We start from the raw sequence: 24330 nt of genomic DNA, 5'->3' as shown, positions 1-24330 counted from the left end.
ATTAGAAAGCAAGTGTGCCAAAAAGGGTAACATTGAATGTCTAGAAATGGTGGCTTTTGCAGTATTGAATGTGTTGCCCCAAGGGTGGGGATTTTGTTTAGCCTGTGTGTGGTACCCCAGTATAAACCGAGTAGAGGTATTTTATTGCGTATTTGCAGAGGTATAGGTGTTTGTCCCAAGACAGCACCCCACAGCTCCAAACCAGTGGTTATTTATGCACTTCACATGTTTGTGTTTCTACTACATACGTATTACTTACCATGATATGATTGGCTAATAAGCCTTTGTCTCCTGTGTAAGTAAATGCACATACCTAATAGGTCTTTATTTTAGCACGTGGTGTAATTAGGGTGGGTGGTCCATGAGTGAGTGGTGTTGGATGTCCTTTGTTGCAATTACCTTTTTCCTTCATTTCCTCCTTTTTTGGCAGTCCTCAAGATTTGTTGGTCAAACTAACAATGTATAAGTTAGGCTTTTTTGACAATTGCATCTTAATTAGTATATTGTTTGGGTAAACACTGATTAACACAGGGGTAGGGCTATAGAATGGACATCATTGGCAGCAATAGTCTTGGTTTAAATGACATGCTGCATTTGATTTTGCTGTAACAATTGTGATTAACAAATACCTTTCTGATAAGTTGGTAAGTGTCTAAAAAGATAATGGTAAAAAGATCTAAAGTATCTTAAGTCTAAGATCTAAGTATCTAAAAAGACAATAGTAATGATTAGTATTTTGATTGGGTGTCAGAGAAAGTGAACCATTGTATTTTGAGTAGAATAGAGGTGGTAATTATTGAATTACCATGCTGGATTTTCTTTCATCTGGCTTGGAGGAAGGCTTAAGGGGAAGATTTAAAGGTAGGCCATTTGTCATCATGGGAGAAAAGTATTCACCTCAGCCTGCCTAAATGCATTGCAGCGGGTTAAGATGACTGTCTCATACAGTATTTCAGCTGGTTATCTGCTTTATACCTGATGTATTTTAGGGTTTAGTCTGTATTTAGTCTTAGGTGAAACATTTGGCCATAGCTGAATGTAAATTGAAGTTGGTTGGATAGCTTGAAATAAAAGAATCTTGTTTCTTTAAATCTCATTGTGGTTCAGATTTGAACTCCTGAAGGAGATGTTGTTACTGCTGTCACTTTTGCCAACAGGAGGGTACTTCATGTGCTTTCTACTAAAGTTTAAAGCATGAAATACCTGGGATTATGCAGATAGTTCGCTCATGTTGGAAGGGCAGCGATGACCTATTTTGTGTTGGGTTTTTTGGTTGCTTGGCTGTGTGGTTTGTTTTTTTTTCTGAACTGTGTGGCAAAAAATAGGGGATCAGACTATAAGATCCTAGCATGCCTTCTGGTTTTAAACTTCTGACACAGAAAGACATAGTATGTGCTTTCATATACATTTGGTTTTAATAAGGCAGCCCTCAATTTCATGATTGGGGGGGGATTTTGGGTGTATTGTAGTACACAGTGGCAGACAGTCTGCAGCCCTGTTTGTACTTACATTTTATTTACATGGAGAGAGAAGAAAGTGTTGTTAACTTCTATGAAGTGTTTTCTTTATTTTTTCTTTAAATAATTGTGACACTTTAACTTTCTAACCAGCAAAATGCTTTGAATGAGACACTGTGTTTTTCCTTCTAGGTTTAAGAAGGTTAAAGCTTCATCAGAACTGTAACTAGAATGGACAATTACTTTAAAGCTGCAGTCTGTGACTTGGACAAACTACTGGATGAATTTGAACAGAATGCAGGTTAGTTCCTGCACTGCCTCGGCAAATGACTCGCTTTGGGGTCTGAAAGTAATATATGCTAAGTTAAAATGTGTGTTGATGAGTAGATGGGATTTAAAAGGAACGTTCTATGGAAAGTGAGGAGTTTTATAAATTTCACTCTAAATCTTTTTGTTTAAAATAGATGAATATGACTGTGGCAGAACATCTCAAAATCAGCATGACTTGAAACACCATTCGCTGTCTTCAGTCGTGGATTGCCTACAACATGTACACCCAACACCAAAACTGCAAGAAGATGCTAGTGATGCTACTTCATCAGAAGTCTCTCTAGCTAGCCACATTGGAACAAGTGAAGCACTTTTGAGTTATTCACCACAAAATGAAAAGAGTGTTGCTGGACCTGATCTTCTGTCTACCGTAGACAGTGGTTCCTTAAATGATACTCAGGCTTCAAATCTGGGGTGGTGTAGTGTACCCGTATGTGATCTTGTTAATGACACAGGTAATGTAATCCATTCAGTGGCTACTCATGAAGATACTCAAAACTTGCAACCAGATGGCTTCCAGGACAGTGAAGGCTTGATTGACTTTGGCATATCTTGCATACCTGTTCCTACTTGTGTGTCATCAGCAGGCTGCACTGGTGTTTCAAGTACAGAGCAGAGTGATGGGGACTCAGTGCTACAGGATTCAGGACATCTGAAAACAGAAGAGGTTAATCATTTGTCTTTAAGATCAGGCAGTGGTGCTCCAGCAAAAATCTTGGATCTATGTGATGATCAACACAAGACAGAATCTTTACAGTGCAGTGAAATATTTGATCAGCTTGAACAAACTTCTCGCCTTAATGCTGCCTGTGTCACTGTAACATCACCAAACTTGAATGTGTGCAGTCCCAAAGATGAGAAAGCATATGAAAAATTGCCTTGTGAACCACAGGATGAAAGTGGATGCTCTGCAGTAAGCAAAGAGGTGTATGGATTAAATGAAATGGAAAAAGTAGACTCAAAAAATGAGAGTAATGTTGAATCCATACCTTCAGATCTGCCAAAGAGGCCTCAGTTGCACAAAAGCCATGAACCATTACCTGGAAGTTGTGTTTCACCAGGCCCCTTATGTCAAACAGCTAACATAGAATTGGAAAATAAGATCACAGAAGATAATGTAGGTAGCGAAGAAATTAACAGCAATGAAATACTCAACAGTGTTTCAACTACATGTATTTCAGTTGAGGATGTTGAGACTTCACTGTCTTGTTTTCCACTTCCTGTATCTATTTGTGGCTCAGTAGTTGTAACAGAAGAAAAAGTTAATCCTCTACCTCAAAACGAAATGGCAGAGGTTATTAGTGATATTTTAACTGTTCATGCTGCAAAGTCTAAAACTGATAACTCTGGTAGTGAATCCTGTGAAAACACTGACTTACATGAACAGGAAGGGTGCTTATCTGAAATGAATGAAAGCATTGTGGAAGAAAGTACTGATGGAGGGAAGTGTGATACTGAGAATGTGATTGATGATAGTGATTCTCAGCAAATCGAAGGTTTTGCTTCTGCTTTTCTGGACTATGAAGCTGAAGCCTATGGTGTAGGTATAGACCCTTACTACACTGAAAGTATGAGCCCAGTTATGGATGACTTTAGCATTGAGGAGAATATTATCAAAAGTGATACTCTAATAAGTGATGCTGAACTTGATGATTTCTTGTATGGCCAAAGTCTTCAGTCCACTGTGGTGAAATCTTCAGACAATGATAGTAATTTAATAGAAGCTGATGCAGATGTAGGCAATTCAGCAAAGGTGAACAATGTGGATTTCATAGAGGTCACTGAAGAACACTTGCAAGCAAAACTGGAGGAGATAAATAGCATTAATAGTAATCCCAAAATATCTCTTACGGCTAGTGAATCAGTATCTGTAACAAAAGAGACTGTATCTCGTGTTCAGGACCTAAATGAGGGTGGTAGTGAAGCACTAGTTTCTGATGTTTGTACCAAAGGTGCAAGACCAAAGCAGTTGTCTTGCCTTTCCCAACGACCTGTTGCTCAGAGACAGCTGAATAGAACGGATACACTTGAGAGAGAAAGCCAGGAAGCCAGTTCTCTTGCCCCAGAAACTCTGGGCATGAGTGTAAGTGTTGGTAAAAATCCTGAACCTGCCTGTTCTGGAGAGAGCAGGTCTGAAGCTGGAGGAAGTCAAACACCTGAAAACACAGAATCACCTAAAACATCTGCTCTCTCTTGGAAACAGCCATTGTGGGTTCCCGATTCAGAAGCGCCCAACTGCATGAACTGTCAGGTTAAATTCACCTTCACAAAGAGACGGCACCACTGTCGCGCCTGTGGAAAGGTGAGTTACTGGAGAGGGGTCCTGTGTTGCTGAAACCAAATGAATTCTGATTTAGGGATAACTGAAATACATAATGGAAAGAATACTGAAGGATTTGTTTTCTAGCATCAAATCAGTTTTAAATATTTTTTTTTTCCTTCATAGAAACTTAAAGACTCTTGGAAAAGACTGGTACTAATTTTAAAATTTATTACCTTTTTGGTGCAAACAGTTAAAGGGAAGTAGACAGAATGTTTGGGGTTTTTTTTTTCCTCTTCCATTACTGGTTAGACTAATGTGTTTTACAGGGAAGATGAGACTAGCAGTCATAGTGAATCAGCTTTTTACTAGTGTTTGAGCCGAGCTTAAATATTTAAGCTTAAAAATTAGAATGGGAATTCAGGTATGTGGTTACACTTAGTGTAAAACATTGACTAGGAGGTTTGAATTTTTTCAGGAGCTATAACAGCAGTACCAATGCAAAGGATTCATAGCCTAAGTTTGTCTTCCTGGTTAAGTTTGTAACTTCCATGGAGGAATCATCTCTGGGGAAACGTATCCTACTTTAGTAGGGTAAATGATACTCACCAAGTGAACAAGTACTCTGTAGAACTTTCAACCTGTGATCTCTTGCAGTGAGTAAAGAGTGGCAATGCTTATTTACTCTTAATGCAGAGTTCTCTTGTGAGCTACTGTGGCTTACATTTGTATTACACATTTTAGTGTGAACTGAAATCCAAGTCTGAATTTGGGTGCCAAGGTAATGAAGAACTAATTGGGACAACAGTCACTGAGTTTAATCACTTGGCAGAATATCCTACTGAAGGTTTTAACTGTTTAAAATACAGTTCTTCAGAGTGGGTTTCATTTTAGCCATAAGACTGCCTGACTTCAAGTTCCTGTTTGTTTGCTGTAAAATTCCTTGCATGTTGTCTAGAGATGGGGATAAAAGCACCCTTCACTGTACAGCCCTGTTCACAGCCATCAGCTTTCAGAGTTGCTAATCTTGTGAATTAGGAGAGCAGAGGGGTTGTGGCAGAAGAACAGTGTAATTGCAGGGTGCATCCCAATGTGTTTTCATTGAGAGAGGCAGTATAGGTTATCAAAACATGGATATACACATTTCCCCAAGTGCTAAGCAGTTGTAACTCATAGCTTTTTCTGAATGTGCAGAAGCTTAAGTTCCTACCAAGGATTTTTTTTGTCGTTAATAACTTCATGTCTTCAGACGTTCCTTGTGGACCTGTTGTGGGTTGTGGTTTCAACCACTTGGACATAAGAAAAAATAGTTTGCAGTTTTCCTCTGTGGACTGTTCTGAAAGGCACTTGTCTAGGTTTTATGTAGTCTTGAAGTTCTCTAATCAATGAAATGGCAATGCCTGTGAATTTTGTCTTCTGTGCTGGAGGGAAGTGTGAGGTTTGTGGTCCCAGCCTTCTCTCCCATCTGCAACACGTGTCAGGCCAGAGAATTTCAGTTTCATTTAGGTGTTTGTCTCTTGTTATGGTATCCTTCAACCAGAATAAATTTCTTTGCTTGGCAGCCTTATCTTCTGGTCCTTTACCCTGGTACATAACCTGTCTCTATAGTTTGTCTTCACCTCTCATCTCCTGTGGGATATTAAGTTGCCTCCTCTGTTGCAGGTCTTGGTGGCACCAAGTACAAGGAGAGTAGCAATTGGAAAAGATGGTACTGCTTAGCACTTGAAACCCAAAGGTGGATTGTAACTGATTAGCAGTTAACCTTCACCAGTTACATTCTTACCATCTTTACTAAGCATGTGTGTATTTATTTCAAGTACATTATCTGAGACAGTAATGCAGGAGCAGGTGGAATAATTTTGGGGTTTTTTTGAGCTCATATTGCACCAATCGGGTATTACTGTTTTTACAGTGACTCTTCTTTCTTAAATGACTTCTTTTGTAAAAACTTTTTCTCTGTGACTACTGGTTTTTTTCCTCCCTTTAATCCACTTTGTCCTGGAGATAATTAACGGAGAAAGACTTGATGGGCCTTCCACTTAACTCTGGTCAGAGGTAGAAGGCCTCTGTCAGCCCAAGGTGTTGAAAGATACCTTTTGTAAAGGCTACTACTGAATGTAGAGTGTAAATACAGCTGAAAATGATAGGGTCTCTGAAAATGCAGAGATCACACTTGGAAGTACGTAAGGGAATATGAGAAAAGCAACAGGTATTTATACAAACTCTTAGAGAAAACAGCTTTGCTAGAGATGTGGTGTTTTGAATGGGATTGCACGGGTGCAGTCCAGGCTACAGAGATGAACCTTCCCCCTCTCTCTCTGCTTAAAAATAGAAAGGATGATACATACATAGCCTGTTAGAGTAGAACAGTGTGTTCTTTTCTTTCAAAGCAGTCTTAAGCAGGGTTTTAATATACTTTGGTGAAGGGAACTATTGACATCAGAGCAACTGTACTTTTCCTGATAGAGCTGGAGAGCCTAGTTAGTGTAGTTCCTGAGTCAACATGAGAAAATAAACAAGCAGTGAGCCCTGGCTTCGGTAGATGTCAGTGAGGTAGAAGGGGCTGCTTGGAATTTCATGACAAACAGATTAATGCATGTTATGGAAAGACTTGGTGCAGGCCACAGTGCTGCAAGATTAGTGGATAAGGCATGGCACTTCACTGACATCGGACTGATCATTTTAACCATTAACTGAATCGTAATGAGAGATGACAACAGTTATCTTCAGAAACAATACTAAAGCAATAAAGCAAATCTGACTCAGTTCTGTGTTTCAGTCCTTGTTCCTGTCACTGGTATTTAATGTAAAGCGGTTGTTGTGAATCTGAGAACAGGTAGTGTAGCTGGAGTTCTTCTTACTGGTCTGATAATGGGTGGGAAGAGACCACAGAGCCCATCTAGTCCCAACCCCCTGCCATGGGCAGGGACATGTTCCACTATACCAGGTTGCACAAAGCCCCATCCAACCTGCCCTTGAACCCTGCCACGGATCCAGGGGCAGCCACAGCTTCCCTGGGCATCCTGTGCCAGGGCCTCACTACCCTCACAGAGAAGGATTTCTGCATTCTGTCCCACTTAAATCTACACTCTTTCAGTTGAAAACTGTTACTCCTTGTCTACAGGGCCTGGTAGAAAGTCTCTTCATATGTCTTACAAACCCCCTTTATATATGGAAAGGTCTTACCAACTTCTTCCCAGACCCTTCTTCAGACTGAACAAGCCCAGCTCTCTGTGTGTCTTTGTAGGAGTGCCGTTCAGGCCCTCTGACCATTTTTATGGCTGCTGCTGGACCTGCTCTAATAGGTCCCATGTGTGTCTTCTGCAGGGGACCCAGAACTGGATGCAGTCAAAGCCTTTTTATTCTAGTACTTTGCCTTCTTCCCAAATAGAAGTGTATTGTAAGATGCATATGCTAAAGTTCATTTTCCCCTTCCCTACTACCAAAAATTTGTATGTATACTTTATTTGATGCAATCTGTTCAGTGAAATGAGTAAATAATAATGGGAACTTAGTTGAAGAAATACTGGGATATTGCCCATAATAAATCTTTTTCTTGTTCAGGTTTTTTGTGGTGGATGTTGCAAACGCAAGTGCAAACTACAGTACATGGAGAAAGAAGCAAGAGTCTGTACTGGCTGTTACGATGATATTAATAAAGGTAGAAAGTTGGGGGTTTTATTGAATGTATGGTGGGTTGACCCTGGTTGAAGGCAGGGACAAGAAAATACAATTAAAGGCTGTGGGTTGAATCATAGAATATATCCTGAGTTGGAAGGGACCTGTAAGGATCGTAGAGTCACAGAATCACAGAATTGTAGGGGTTGCCAGGGACCTCGAGAGATCATCGGGTCCAACCCCCCTGCCAAAGCAGCTCCCCAGCTCATATTGCACAGATAGGCATCCACATGGGTCTTGAATATCTCCAGAGAAGGAGACTGCACCACCTCCCTGGGCAGCCTGTCCCAGGGCTCTGTCACCCTCACTGTGAAAAAGCTCTTCCGCATGTTGGTGTGGAACTTCCTCTGCTCTAACTTGAGGCCGTTGCCCCTTGTCCTGTCCCCACAGACAACTGAAAAAAGGCTGCACATTTCCCTTTGCCTCCTCCCCCCTCTTTCTTCACTGACCTTGGTGTCTGCAGAGTTGTTCCTCTCGCACCTCACTCACTCCTCTATTGTGCTGCAAAAGCTGCTGCTAAATTGTGGGTTTTTTTTTACTTGACTGTTACCCAGAGGCTCTATTGCTGCTGCTGAACTCAGCCTTGGCAGCAGCAGGTCAGTCTTGGAACTGACTTGGTATTGGCCCTGTCAGACACAGAGGATGTTTCTAATAACTTCCTACAGAAGCCACCCCTGTAGCTCACTCTTCTCCCCTCTCTCCTGGCCCTTCCCCTCCCCCCACTCCCACCCCCAAACTTGCCATGCAAACCCAATACAGAGTATTTCCAGAAATCATTAAAGAATAATAGGTACAGCTATCATCTTTCTTAATTTGTGAAGCTCCCTCAAAAGAGCAAAGCTTAATTGGTACATGTTTTCCAATTTTTGAGATGTAGGAAGGAACCAGACTAATGGTAAATCTTAGTTGGATTTCAGTTCTTACTCGAAATTTTGTGTAGCGAGTGGGATATTTTTTACTAATAAAATACAGACTTTGTAGTACTGAAAATAAAGTCATGCTGTTGGGTTATCTGTGGCATGAGTCCAGCAAAAGTGATCCTCCCTCTGCAGTAGCGTTTTTATGTGGTTAAAGGCCATATGACCACTTACTCTCACATGTTATTTGACTATTTCATGTAGATTTCTGTCCTGATGTTTTTAGAAGCCATTTAACAGTATTACAGCAGTTAAGTCATAAGATAATGTTTTCTTAGACGAAAGCTAAGCATGGAGGCTTATGGAAACATCAGGACAAATTTGAGGTCCTGATTAATAACATTTTAAATGACAAGATGAAGGTATACCAAGTTTTGAATATGCCACCTGAATGGGTTTTGACATGATTAAATGTGATATATATAAATATGTATTTGCACCGTGGTACTGGGATCATATGGTTCAATGCAGTCTCTGCAACAGTAGTAAGATGGACAAGGAGGTCTGTTTCTATGTTAGAAATTAATTTACATCTTCTTCTGTACAATAGCTTGAGTATTAATTTTTCATAACTAGTTCACAAATTGTTCACTGCTCGTGCAAAAATACCCACCTGTTCTACTGCATTGCAAATTTGTTGTAACCATTTGTGAGATCTTAAAAAACTAACTACATTCTTTTAGCACAGGCATTTGAAAGGATGATGAGTCCAACTGGTCCTGTTCCCCATTCCAGTATCTCCTCTGAGAATTCTGCTGTGCCATCTTTGGAGGAAGCCCAGATATCTGGTAGTGCTAGCTCTCCTTCACCTTCTGCATTGTTGCCTATCTCAGTACTTAAACAACCTGGTATTGAAGGTATGCTAGATATAGTACGTATCTAACACTTTCAGGATCTCTTTGGAAAGAGTTATTTATCACATCATGGGTACATATTTGGTATACTGATGGCTTTTGTGGGAAGAGGAAACTGTGATCTAGGACACTAGTTCCCAGTTTTGATGCCATGTGTGAGTCTGTCTGAAGTCTGTATTTATGAAATGTGGATGCTGATTTTTTTCATTGTCCTCTTTGTTTATATTGTAATGTTGTTGTGTGCAAATGTTACTTAAACAATTTTTATATAGCTTGGGATATCTGTGGCTTGTGTTGCAACTGCCAGTCTTAGAGTAAAAGCAAAAAGTAGTTGTTTAGGGAAAGTTGCTAGGGAGCAGGAGGGGTCATTCTCTGTGTAAATAAGAACAATTAGTGGCTTGGTAGTGTCTCTTTCTATATTCATTGAACGTCTGACCTTTGTTAATGAAAATAAGCCTTTAAACAAAGTGATAAGCTAAATTCTTTGAAGTGTATTTAATCTTTTAGTTATGATACATATTTCATTCTTAATGCAGAGGAATGATTGAGGAAGTAGCCTTCCTTATATAGGAATTGGTAGATTTTACTATAGCACAGCAGCTTCCTCTGCAGCTACGGGGTTTATTTTCTGCATGATTGGAGACTGGCTGATGTCAAACTGTCTACCTGTGCTTTGTTCTAGTAAACAAATTGTCTATATATGTGGGAGGACAAGAGGCTTAATTTTTATCCCTTTTGGCTATTAGAACCGTGCAGTAATATGAAGGCAGTGTTGTTTTCTTAACTTGTCCTAGGGCTGTGCCCCAAAGAGCAGAGGAGAGTTTGGTTTGCAGATGGTATTTTGCCCAATGGAGAAGTAGCAGATACAACAAAGTTCTCATCTGGAGCAAGGAGGTCGTCACAGGACTTCAGTCCAGTAATCCCTGACTTGCCAGAGATGCCTATGGTATGAACTAAGTGTGTGTAGGTGCATGAATATACCTTTCCTTGTTATTAATGAGGCCCCTTACGTACCTTAAGACTTCTGCTTTTGGAATCTTAGCCAATCATTTGATTAGTTTTTTCTGTGTGGCTGTGAAGTCTTTGGACTGAAATACTCTGTAGGCCCTGCTTCAGAAGTAGTCATGTTTGTTTTGGAGTGTATGTGAACTTTAAAAATGGTGTGGCAGAAAATTTTCCAAAACAGGGTTGGTTTTTTTTCTACACATCCTTTGATTAACTACATTTATGATGGTAACCTCAGCCATGCTTCTGCAAACAGTTACCAACAACCTGCTCGTAGTGAAAGCTTGTGGGTTTTTTTCCTAGTGACTTACAATGGGTTGGTTGTTGGTTTGACTAACCAGTTTAATGCCCTGGAATACTACATGCTGCTTAGGGTGCAGCAAAATCAATGTATCACTTCTGATGCAAACTAATACTGAATTGAGAGGGGAGTGGACTTTTTTATCACAGATCATATTCATGGTGTTGAACTAATTTGTCTTGACAAGAAAAATCTGAAGAAGTGGTAAGTTTGCCACAGAAAGGTTTGGAGAGATTCCTCAGCTCATTTAAAAATAAAATGGAGCTCTGAAGGGCTGTCTCAAGTGGTAACTTAAAACACTGTTAGATTCGTAGAATTTAAGACTTTTTTTCAAAACAAATTAGTAAAGCTAACAACCAGACAAGATCAATCTTACAAGATCAATATGGAAGATCTGAACAGTTATAAAGTATGTAGCATGCAAGCCTGCCTTAATTCACAAAGAATAGAAGAGAAGATGTGACTTCATTTGAACAAGGAAAGGCTCCATAAGTAGGAGGTGAATCTGGCTTTCATAGAAATGTTAGACCTAAGCATCTGATCAGAATACAGCTAGAAAGCAATAAGGTTTTTATAGGGATGTTTGTGCTTCTTGTTTCTACTAGTCTGTAAAAACACTGGCAGTGGTGGCGGTAGTGCTGATACTGTTGATGAACCTGTATCTCTAGAAAAGCTCCTGAAGGGAGTTCTTAAAAAGAAATTAGATATCAGTAAGATAAATGCAAAAAATCCCCTTTTAAGTCTTAAAAATAGAACTGAATAGTCAACTTAGGTGGTAAAGGGATGAAGATTTGAGGCTGACAGTTGCTTGTCCTGGGCTCTGTGCTATTAAGCATACTCACAGATGCTAAAAAAGGTGGAGTTATTCAAACAGTGATGGTAGCTAGATTCCTGATATTAATGAACTGGGTGATAAAATGACAAATGCCATTATGTCCTTAAATGTATAATGAGTGCATTATTTCTGCTGGACGTTTTAAGATAACATGCATTACTGTATCACTTAACAGAAAAGGAGAATTTATGGTCAGTGATCAGCCTGAAGAAAATATTTATGCAGCTTTCAAATGGGGAAAGTAAATGGGTGGTATAGAATGATAGAGTAGTTTGGGTTAGAAGGGACCTTTAAAGGTCATCTAGTTCCAACCCTAGTGAGCAGGGGCGTCTCAACTAGATCAGGTTGCTCAGAACCCCATCCAACCTGACCTTGAATGTTTCCAGCAAAGGAGCAAAAAGGGATGGTAATAGAAAGGGGAGTATAAAATCACTATGACACCACATGCACCTGGCAGCTTTTGCTCTGCTCAGTAATCAAAAGGTATAGCCTGTCTCCTGTTCTGGGGAGAGTGGGTTAGCCTCACTTGCAAAAGCTCAGCAATGTCTAAAATCAAAAGTAGCATGGACAAAGTGAGTTGTAGACCCTTAGTTGATTGTTCTTGGGTAAAGCTTCAGAAGCTCAGAACAAAACCATTACACTGCAGCTCTAAAGCAAAGGATGTAATTTAATAGGTAACACATCCTGAACGTGCTGCCACAGGATTCAGAGTCAAAACTATAAACTGATATGAAACACCAGCAGACAAATGTGTGGGAAAGAAGTTTGTTAGAGGCCAAATCAGTTATTATTTTCTTGCACATGTACTTTCTAAACAGTGGAGTTTTCTGGAAGCTTGATGGCATACCAGGAGAACTATTACAGGGCCAGCGTGGAGTTGTTAGGTGTTTTTCTTGTTGCAATGCAGAGTTTTCCCTATTGAAATAGAATGCAAGTGTAAAATGCTTTGAAAATGATAGCACACTTGATCTGTGGTTTTGTTGGGGTTTTTTTTTAATGACAGCTGATTATCCTAATAATCCTTATAGTCTGTTATAACTGTTTCACTGTGGGAGCATTATAGGTTTGACCTCAACTAGAAATTAATCAGACTGTAAACATGCTGGACTCAACTATTAGTACATAGTGTAGAAATAGGTACATACGTGTGGTATTGAACTGCTGATCCAAGTGATGGCAAATTACAATGACAGCTGTGAATGGGGAAGCAGACTAAACAGATTCCAGGAGGGGTATTAGGTTTCTTGTTCATTATGTTACATCTCACTGCTGCATGATAAAATTTTGGGTTACCAAACAAATAAATTAATGATGCATTTTCACCTAATGTAATTTGTAAAGATGGGGGGCAAAGACGATCCCTAAGAGGCTTGCTGGCCTTTTTGCTTGGTTAGAGGAAATGCATTTGCAGTATTTATGATAGATTTCTTTCTTTTTCCGCTTCTAGAATGCTAATAATGACAGTTTGGCTTGTTGTAAGACAAGAGTTAGATTCTTTGTTCTTCTTCACAGGCTGCATATGCAGAGGAAGATGACATACTAACTGATGTAAATCCAAAACCTAAGGAAGAAGCTGGTTTTATTACAAGCATGGAGGAATTACACCCTGTTTGTTCAGAAGATGCACAGCAGGGCATTCCAGACCAGAGTGAGGTGGTACATAGTCATAAATCTGTAACTGAAGAAACGAAGGAGTGTTCTCCTACTGCAGAAGCTGAGAAGACTCGTACCGGTTCAGTTGACGATACGCCTGTGAGTCCTTCAGCTTACAGGGCACTGTGTGGTGTTGAAAACTGTGTTCGTAAAAAGATCAGCCTTGTTCCTGATGGTGATAAACTGCCACCACTTCTGCTTGCAGTGGGAGAGAAAGGAAAAGGTAAATTTTAAGGAAAAACTGTTAATAATTAACCATCTGATGCAAGATTTCTAAATTTGTGTATATTGGACAGTTGGATAATGGAACATGCATTATTAACAAGATCAATATGTAATGAAAATAATACTTAATCACTTAAATGCATTATAGTAGTGACTGTGCTTATTGACTGTAACTAGCAGCGCCAGTAGGTGGATGAGGAGACGGCATATGCAATTAAGTCAGTAATTAGCAAATGAATGGTAACCCCAGTTGCACCTTTGTTACAGCTTACTGCTTTATTCTTAGATGTTCCTTGAATCTTAGGGTAAGATTGGGGTTGATCTGTGGCTATTGTAAGAATTACCACTCTGTTGAGATGGGAGGGTGGAAGAGCATTTCATATGCCATCATCTGTAATTTTTTCTCTAGATAGTAGATTGAAGGGTTGAACTAAATCAGGTGTTAATTTATTTAGGTCCTCTAGTGGAAGAACATCCATCTCATGAACAGGTCACCTTGCTTCTTGTGGAAGGAGGTCTTAATCCATTAACTTTCATCCTAAATGCCAACTTGCTTGTGAATGTCAGGCTAATAACTTGTAAGTAGTCCAAGTTTTCTTTTCCATTAAATCCACCTTTTTTCTTCTGACTGTAAAACAGCATTACTGTGGTGTCTATGTTTTTAATTAAAGATTCTTCAGAAAAGTGCTGGTTCTTTTCAACAAATGGACTGCATGGCGTGGGTCAGGCAGAAATTGTCATTCTGTTGCAGTGTTTGCCAGATGAAGATATTTTTCCTTGTGAAATACTCAAAGTATTTATTGATATCTATAAGGATGCAATGAAAGGTATGTAATTCTAACTTTTTTCTGGTCTTTAGAGCTGAAAGCTATACGTAGTTTTTCTTAAAGTATTTGCAAATAATTATTCTGCTGAGGAACTTTACAATGTTAGCCTTCAGTTTTAAAACACCAGGAAGAAAAGAATTCAAGTTTCTTTGTTTCATCTGCTTCTGTCGACATCCTGTTTGCAGGGGTTTTTTGTTGTTACTTAGTCATAGTGTGTTGGAGATTCAGGGCATAGGTCTATATGGTTTAGGACATGTGGAACTTGATGCATAGATGTACAGTAGTGTCTGTAAATACTCAAGGTCTGTTAATTGAAGTTCATCAATTGGTGTGTGCTGGAACACTGTACACTTCAGGGGGCTTGACATTTGTTTAAAAAAAAAAAAGTAGTTTCAAATTCAAGTTCATTTATTTAGAAAATAGAGACCACTTAAGTCTATGGATTTAGATGTCTGTGAGATTTTCATAAGGATGTAAAACACACGCTGTATGGCTTGCAAGTCTGTAGGCCGCTGGTTAGAATAGTTTTTGTGACACTGATGTATTACTTCTCCAGATGTGCAAAGACTCTCTGCTTTTCTACAGGAAAGTTTATAAGAAACATGGAAAACATTACTTTTACTGAAAGCTTTCTCAGTAACAAGGAGCATGGAGGATTCCTGTTTGTTTCACCAACTTTTCAGAAACTTGATGACCACATTCTACCAGATAACCCTTTTCTTTGTGGCATTCTCATTCATAAGCTGGAAATACCTTGGGCAAAAGTTTTTCCAATCCGTTTAATGTTGAGATTGGGAGCAGAATATGGAAGTAAGTTTTAATACTTTAAATAGCTGTATAAATGTAAAGTTCCCTTTGGAAAATACGTATTTTTTAAACACAAGTAGAATATTAAAAAATCATCTCTGTGGTGTTTTCTATTAGATTTGTGTAGGACTGACATTTCATATATGGAAAGCCACCTATTGAAACTGTTGGAATTTACATTCTCCAGCTAGATTCCCAGGAATTTCTCTCAGCTAATGAGAAAGCTAAAATCCAAGACTGGTGGTAGTAACGTATCCAAACATCTGACTCTTACTAGGAGAAAGGTTTTAAGGGAAGTTCACAAGCCCAACTTACAACTCTAACAAATTGGTTTTATTGAATTAAGTTACTGAAACTGAGTGTATTGGCAAAATATAGCTGCTTCACAAAATTTATGAAGGTGTTTGTTACTCATGAGGATAACTGCATTACTACATTTGAAATGTATAAATGTGCAAAAATGCAGGAAGCACTCTTTCAGTGAGGCAAGTGGAGAGCATGTGAACATGCACCACCAGAGGTTGTGCAGTGACCCAACCTCCACATGGGAGTTACTTTCCAGAGTCTGTGGCAGGGCAAAGTGAGTGAACATTTCCTGAACTTCCAAGAAGACTTACATTGACTCTGCTCCAGGCTCACCAAAACAAAGTGTGTACACAGATTCCCCTTGCCTTGAATAGATAAGGATAGCCTGAGCATGACCTGAGAGTAGATACTATCCTTCTAGACTTAGTCGTGTACTTGCTTCACTAACGCAGACACTTAATTTAGTGATATAGGTGCTGGTTTGTCACTACCCTGGCTTTGCTCTGCCACTTGTTTTCAAATGGCTTCATCTTGTGGTTGGTGGTCTGCTTTTCCTAATTTCCATCTGCACGTGTTTCCCATTGCATCCATGGGACTTCAGAGCATGTTAACTTTGTATGAACACCCTCACTTTATTCTTGCTTATCAGTACAAAGTGGTACTTCACGTTGTATCATAGCAGTAATGTAGATGGCAGATGTTAACCTCTATGGTATTCTTACTCTAACAACTACAAAGCCCTGCAACCCCTCCTGCAGCCAGTGAACAAGAGGCTGTACTTGGGACATTTCTGTCCAGATCACCTATTGCAAGAAACTCAGCTGACAAGGCATATGAAAGCAGAACAGGTCTCTGCCACTAGGAGAGTGACTATGCAATAGGATTAAATCCTGCATTGCAGTAGGATTTAACTGTGGGTGGAGAAACCCTGAGTGGTCTGAAGGACAGGCTGTGACAGAGAATCAGACAGGGCCTCTAGTTCCTCACATAGTGAGATAAAGAAACATAGTCTATAGCTGAAAAAAAAAAAAAAATAAATACCTGGATTAGCAAGTCTTAGTTAAGTAAACATGACCTTTTTTTTTAATTCCCCCACCCTAGCATATCCTACTCCTGTAGTAAGTTTCAGGCACCGGAAGCCACTCTTTGGAGAGATAGGACACACAATTATGAATCTGCTTGTTGTGAGTAAATGTTTTATTATCTCCCTTTCCTGTTGTAATTTAGGTTGTGTAAAATAACCTCAAATCTCTTATTCTTGAGAGCAGAGCTATATTTGGCAGAAGGTTATTGTTTTCATTATTCTTTCCTGACTCGAAACTTTCCTACCAAAGGATATTTTCATGTGAGCTAGGAAAAGGGTTTTATACTACATTTTTACACATTAGTTCTGGTAACAAATGGCGTTACATGAATTAGAAAAATACTGACATTTAAACTGATAGTAGTCATTGAGTCATGTTTTTCCCTTCCAAGGATAGGTTGTAAACTCTAGTTGTAAATCTGACACTTTCTGAATCTGAAGAGAAAACTCTGCAGGCAGATGCTGTGGTCACACTGTAACAGTAATTACTCTGTCACATAAACCAAACCTTACCAAAATTAACCTGTCTCTCTTATGGGAAGAACTTCAGGTTTTAGCAAAACCATTGGAGTAAGTCAGGTCTGGAATTTATGCCATTCCCTGCAGAAGTTTGTTTTTATTTATTTAAACTTCATTAAACGTATATTCCTGACCAATAACAGTCATCTTTTAATAGTTAGACAGAATTTACCCTTTATGGTGTGATGAAAAGTGCTGTAACATTGTGGAAAGAATTGTACATATTATGTAGTGATCACTGTATTCTTTCTTAAGAGTCTAAGAGACCATTAGAGCTGAGATGAATGAAATGGAAGTCTTCGGCCACTCTTTCCTTTTTGCTGCTGTTGATGTCCATGTCATTGTGTCATGGACAGTCAGTGAATTTACACCATCTGTAAAATACTGTTAAGATTCCTCCATTAAGAAAAAGCACATTTTAATCCCATGAGGCAGCTCCCTGTCTAGTTGGTGAAGTACCAGTACCAGTGAGGGATTGCATCTTGAAACTTTAAGGAATCTTGCTGATGATGATGATGAGGGGGCTTCTGTGGAGTTTTTCAGCTGGATTAGAGTTACTCTGATTCTCCTTCATAGCTGTGTTTATTACTTATAAGGGTAGCTGTGGATAGGCAGCAGGAACACATGCTTCTTGGCAGGATTACACCTTCTGATGCAGCAGGAGTTTTCATCATTGTAACATAACTGCAAAATGTTGTCTTGATACTACATTTTTAACTATCCATGGTGCAAATCCTCAAGTAAATATATAAAATGTAGTACCACACAAGTGACTGATACAGTAGTAAATGAGGGAGGCAAAAGACATCTGTGATGTATATCCTTAATATTCCTAAAACAATGCCAGTTCAATTGATAATTGTAATGCAGTGAGAGGTGTATATAAACACCCTTCTTGGAACAGCTGTGCTGATTGAGAAAAATAGCAATTACCTGGCCCAGCTGTTTAGAAGAGCCTTTTGTGACCTTTTTTCAGCTGGACTAGAAAAGCCAAATGAGATTATTTTGTACGTATTATTCTGGAATAAAACGAAGTAGGGAAATTCTGCAGAAGTGGCTGAGGTAATGGATGGTGATTTCTGTGAGAGAAAGCCACGAAAAACAGCCTGGTATTTAAGCTATAATTTAAATAAGCTAGAACAGTAGGGGCCAGGGTGTGAGCCAGGAAACAGTCTAATTTAGATGGTGGCTTCCGTGCTTTGTTTTCTTTCAGAGAGGGAGAGTATGCAAAAAGTAGCCATAGTCAAAATAACCCACTAATAAGCAGCTAAAACTGTTTTGTCAGCACTGTAACTTTGTTAATATATTCACTAAGGTACCCTACATGTATATCATTGTAAGAAAAATGTGATCAGTGAGTCTTTAGCCACCTTTAATGTTACTACTCTTTGGAAGTCTTAGGGACATATGTAGAGTACTTTGGCTAGGTAATATGTGTTATAAAAGGTGAGAAAATGATAGTTGAGCTAATGTAAAAACTTTGTCTGTTATAGGACCTTAGAAATTACCAGTATACTTTGCATACCATAGAAAACCTGTTTGTGCATGTGGAGATGGGTAGAAGCTGTATTAAAATACCCTTAAGGAAGCATAATGAGGTGAGTAAAGCTGTGTTGATTAGCTTTCTAATCTGAACTGCTTTAATCTTTATTTTTCATATAACACTAGTCACATCTTTAATATGAGCTCTTTTTTTAAAAAAACAAACAAACAACCCAACACAAAATAGAGGAGTAGTCCTTAGAGGCTGCAATGTTTTTATTATATGATCCATTTCCAGGCAATTCTGCAAGTGAATTCTCTGCTTTATAGCACCTCTCTGATTGCTTTGCTCTGTGTGGTGCAGTAGACTCTTTGAACTTTAAACTGATACATGCATGTGTTGGGGAGGCTATGGATTAATTGGAATGCATGTTTCCTTCTTCCTGGATGGGCTGGCAGGTGGATAATGAGGAGTGAACACTCAAGATTTAATATAACTAATACATGCTGAAAGTCAGCAGTTACTTCAAAATCTTTTAGCATGTGTTTTCAAGTATCATCACTTACACACTTCCTGATGGTGGTGTTTTGCTTAAAATTTAATAAAATCTTTTTTGCCAATGTAATTTTTATTAAAAATTGTTTATTTCAGCTTCAAAAAAAATTACCTGAATAGTAAACTGTATGGCACTTAATGCATATTTTAACCTTAAGACCAACAAAACCCATACAACACTGATAATGTGCTGTTCAGAGCTACTCAAGGCTTACTCATCGCTCTCAACTGAAACATTGTTTTGATCATGCTTCATGTTCTTTCAGCTAGTCATGACAAATTGTGTTGTTCAAACTCTCTGGAATTTACTCAGTAATTATTGAGTTTTGTTTTGAGATGTGGATTTTTCTTACGTCTTGTATTTAAAATTAGTACTGCATCATACGATTTGTCAGTTTAAGGACAAACTTTGTATTTACAGGTGATGAAGGTAGTAAATTCTTCTAATGAACATGTAATTAGTATTGGAGCAAGTTTTAATACCAAAGCAGATTCTCATTTAGTGTGTGTGCAGAATAAGCACGGCATCTATGACACACAAGCAATCAGTGCTACTGGACACCCTAGGAAAGGTAAGCTGCCTGATTTGGCTTGTGGAAAAAAATGTTATTTCTGGAGCAGAAATATAAATTTGCTTTTAGGATGCTAAGAAAATAGGTATTTTCAGTAAGTTGTTCAGATTAAAAGTTCACCATTCAGGCAGCAAAATAATTTAAATGCAGAATTAAACGTTGCTGGTTTATATCAACACTTAGCTGTCTCTTACCAGCATTTTATTAAATGTAGACTAATATTTTTCCTCTTTGTTTTCAGAATGTTATTAACATGGCTTACATTTTCAGACATAATCAAATTCTTTACCTATTTCCAAATCTAAATTTAGTATTAGTGTGAATTGGGCAATATATTTATATATGTAAACAAATAGTCTCTGTAACTGAGACTATCAGTTTGCCAGGTGTTGTATAGGGGACATACAGCTACAATGCAACACCACCTAGCAAACTGATAGAACTACCTGCACAGAGAAGAGTGCAGAGGTAGCTTTTCAGTTCTGAAAGTAACACTGCTGTGGAGCACAGCAGTTTGTCTGGGCTGATGGGTCATGCTTTTTAAGAAGGCCTGCTAGTTGGGAGGTAGTTCTATATAGATGTGGCTGTACTCTTACCATCTCTAATGTCAACCTGAAACACCCTGTGCTTTGTTACCTGCTGTGGTTTTGATGGAAGCACTGTGTGTAACAGTTATGCAAATGTTTGCAGCATGGAAATTCACTTATGTCACCTTCTGTTTTAGTTGCTTTTAGTACCACTGGAAATGATCTAAACTTCAGGAATATCTTCTGTGAATAGATTTAAATCAGAAGTCTGGCATGTCTGCTTTAAACAACCAAAAAAACCCAAACACCCCACCACTGTTTCTTCCACTGTGTCTCCTCTTTGTATATGGAGCTTTTCTGGCTTGCCTCTGATGGCTTGCTGCCAGGACACTTTATGCACTCACAAAATAAGTTAACAAAGCTGGGCTCTGTTTCCCGAGGTCCAACTGGAAGAAGTCTTTATCTCTTAAGTTATGTTTTCTGTAATCTTGTCATAAGGTATTTCTGTTAGCATTTTCAGTATAGTAGTAGCTCTTTCTTGCCTGCCTTTCTAAAAAGGAATGCAATTTAAGTGTTAATAATGATGAACTTCAGTGATGTGAAGCAGTGCTCACTTTATTCCTTCTTTTTCTAGTTACAGGTGTGAGTTTTGTGGTGTTTAATGGAGCCTTAAAACCATCTTCAGGATTTTTAGCTAAATCCAGTATAGTTGAAGGTAAAAGTTATGCTATGTGGTTTCTTAAAAAAAGTAGCAGTCTTGTGCAAGATCTTTACTACTCAGTAAGCTAAAGATTTTCAGGATTTTTAAATGTGTAGAAAACTTACTGGAAGCAAATGCTGTATTAAAAATACATGGTAGTTCACCTGCTTATTTTAAAACATAATAAGTTTTAATTCATTTTGCTGTATTCAGTGCAAGTCTTTTTCTTTATGGCTGCCTATATCTGGAACTATTTTCATCGCTGTATTGATGAAGTACATATATTGGCATGTAAATGCAAAAAAACCCCACCACCCTAAACTTACAAGATTGATCTTTTAGTTCTGTTGACAAAAGTTTTTATTACTTCCTCTTTCAATATGTATTTGGGGGATGGAGTTCACAGATGTGCATTTGTTAACAAGCTGTGGGAGAGGCGTGGTCCCACTAGAATTTAAGACAAGGTTCTGCTAAAAAGCTGTGCTAATCTTTCTGTAGATAAGTTGGAATTTTAATTGGTTTTCTTCTAGATGGACTAATGGTACAGATAACACCAGAAACGATGGAAAGCCTACGTCAGGCATTGAGAGACAAGAAGGACTTTGAAATAACTTGTGGCAAAACGGATACAGGAGACATAAAAGAATATGTAAATATTTGCTGGGTAGAAAATGAAGAAAAAACAAACAAAGGGTAAATGTATTTCCAAAGCAAAACATCTTAGAAAATTCTTGTTCCCAGTTTTCAAATACCTGCCTTTAATTTCTTGAAATCTGCAGTACTTTGTACACTACCTGAACGGGAGTAGAGGGGCAAACTACTTGCAGTCCTTTAGACATCACTAACAGAATAATTATGCTTGTAGTTCACATATATTATTACAGTTGTCTCTGGGAAGTTGACAGGAAGAGTGTGTGAACCCTCAGTTTCCTTTGAAAGTCCCCTCTCAAATCAGTAATTAGCCTGTGTGAGAATGCAATTAATCCTTGTTGGGGGCAGTAGGAGGTGCATAGAACTGCCCTTGGCTGCTCACTGCTTGGAATGCCAGCATTCTACAAAGCAAAATAAGCTGGAAGATGCTTTTTGTTCATACAATTTCAATGCTGTTTATGTAGCTTCAAACTGTAACTATGCTCAAAACTTTACCTCATCTTAGGTTGTTTCTCAGACCATTAGCCTGATTTGATGTGCCTCTTTCTGTGGCTTCTTTGACCAATTAGATCAAACAGTGATTATTCTTTTTATAGCATCTGCATTATATTTTGTTGTAAAGCTGTTTTAAATAGCTTTTATGGATGGCTAAATTTTATGTCATAGAAGTTATTTAATCTGAATCATAGAATTCTTACTTATGAATAAAACATCATCTCATAAAATGTTGGTTTAATTAACCATAATATTATCTTCCACAGAATTTTAAGCCCAGTTGATGGAAAATCAATGGAAGGAACTCTGAGTGAAAAAGTCCCACAAGGCAGAGAATTTGAAAGAGAGGGAAAAGTTATCAAGTGTACTGAAGTTAGTAAATTACATTCTTCTTGAGCATTTTCATGGTTAACTGGTAAAGCAGTAATATTAAGTGATACTGCTAAAGAAACTTTTTTGATGTACAGTCATACTGACAGGTAGAGTGTTCTTTGTAGCTCTTTGATAAGTTTGCATACTTTAATTTTGATTCTCTTAAAAAGCCTACAAGTCTGTTGGTGGGGATAACTCTGTGAATGCATAATCCAGGTATTCCCATGGTTGATGTGATTAAATAGATTAAATGTTAGAATGATTTGCCAAGCAAACAAGCATTATGGCTTACTCTCTTCTGCTTTATGCATACAATGAATTATTCTCCTTATTTTGAAATGCCACCAAGCTGCTGACTGCTCTTGTCCTTTCTGTGATTTCAGGTGTACTGTTTTCTAAAGGACCATGAACTATCCTGTACTATTCCTCACCAGTTTGCTAAAGAGATTGCTGCTGCATGCAGTTCTACTCTTCGCCCACATCTTAAAACCTTGAAGAAGAATGGGATGAATAAGATCGGCCTAAGAGTTTCTGTTGACTCAGATATGGTAATCTTTCAATTTTTATTGCAGACATTCCATTTCAGATGGAGCCCCTTAGTTGTAAAAACCTTGGATCTTTTTCTGAATGTTGTTAGCTTATTGCCCTTCCCAGATCCAGATTGATGAGGAAATGTCATAAAGAAGCTGTATTAGACACTAGTTTTCCTTAAAAGGAATCGTCCTGTGTCCTTATTCTGCTCAAATCCCCTAATAGCTGTTTGCATTAAGCTATTGTTCCTTCCCTAGTTCTCTGACTCTTTCTGACACTGTCCCAAAGGTCAGTGAATTTAGAGAGTCACAGCTAATTCTCTGTTAGTTTTTTTCTCAAACTATACAGTTTTCTGCTGGTTTTGCTCACTGATGTAGTGTAGTGAGGGATATTTGCAGAAAAAAAAAAGTGTATAGCAGAAAAGGACAGATCTGCCCAGCTGATGTTGGAGAGAGGAAAGGCAAGGTCTCTGTGCTGTGACTCCTTTGAGGATCACTGAACTGCAGAACAGTTCAGTTGCTTGCCTCTGAAGGTGTTCTGTGCTACATCACATGCTGTCTGAGAGAAGCTGGAAATACAGTCCTGAAAATCTTAGTTTTCAGTAGAATATTTTTTTTTATTAATCTAATAGTAGCTGTGATACTAGGATATAACCAGGTCACTGTTGAACATGAGACGGAAGCCCTCTGGGACACAGAGGGCATGTGGCCCTATAAACCCAGGAGGAATGTGGCATGCTTCTCAATGGCAAGGCTCGATGGGTGGTGATTGACCACAAAACCTATCTAGTTGCCACTGTTTGAATGTTGTTCTGTCACTTCATGTTAGCTGAGGTGCATTTTCTCCTTAATAAAAAAGTGTTGACGTCAACATGACTGTGTTTTCCTTCCAGGTTGAGTATTTAGCTGGATCTGGAGGTCACCTTCTTCCGCAGAACTACCTGAATGAATTGGACAGTGCTCTGATTCCTGTGATTCTTGGTGGAATGTCGGATCCTACAAGTCTACCATTGAAAATGGAATTAATATTTTTCATTACAGAACATCTGTTTTGAGGCTGAATACAGGCAATATACTGATCTGCTAGATCTGAACACCAAAGTTATAACGCTACAAACACTAAAAAAAGCTAAAGTTTCTAAACCTGTTAATGTTTTAATAGATTTTTTCAGACTTTTCTAAAACCCTCAAATCCTTTCTGGTTACTTTACCACAAAAGAATTGTAGTTTTGATGTTTCCTAAAGTTCTGGAAGTTTACACTTAATACAGGTGCAGAAGAGGGCAGGTTTTGTTACCTCTTTATACGGTTGTAGCATTTCCTATATTTAGTCTATCTTTAAGCCATACTGTCTTGCCTACTAACCTCAGATAAATGTTACTAAAACC

General features: G+C 38.5%; 1 protein-coding gene across 1 annotated transcript; it reads left to right on the top strand.

Annotated features, from left to right (window-relative positions):
• Positions 1–1688: 1688 nt before the first annotated feature.
• ZFYVE16 (zinc finger FYVE-type containing 16) lies at positions 1689–24223 on the top strand (the record flags this gene model as incomplete). The annotated part of the gene is made up of 17 exons (XM_084278067.1): positions 1689–1758; positions 1922–4089; positions 7612–7708; positions 9326–9499; positions 10291–10442; positions 13150–13513; positions 13971–14093; positions 14187–14342; positions 14928–15152; positions 16557–16639; positions 18552–18656; positions 19518–19668; positions 20830–20910; positions 21426–21588; positions 22308–22413; positions 22797–22961; positions 23837–24223. The coding sequence occupies 17 exons, from the start codon at positions 1689–1691 to the stop codon at positions 23996–23998; spliced, it is 4545 nt and encodes a 1514-aa protein (XP_084134193.1). The 3' UTR covers positions 23999–24223.
• Between the last annotated feature and the right edge of the window lie 107 nt (positions 24224–24330).

The sequence above is a fragment of the Gallinula chloropus genome, assembly GCF_964237585.1.
Source record: "Gallinula chloropus genome assembly, chromosome: Z".
NCBI classification, from domain to species: domain Eukaryota; kingdom Metazoa; phylum Chordata; class Aves; order Gruiformes; family Rallidae; genus Gallinula; species Gallinula chloropus.
Note: the sequence above shows the minus strand (reverse complement) of the source record. Positions and strands in the feature narration are given on the sequence as shown.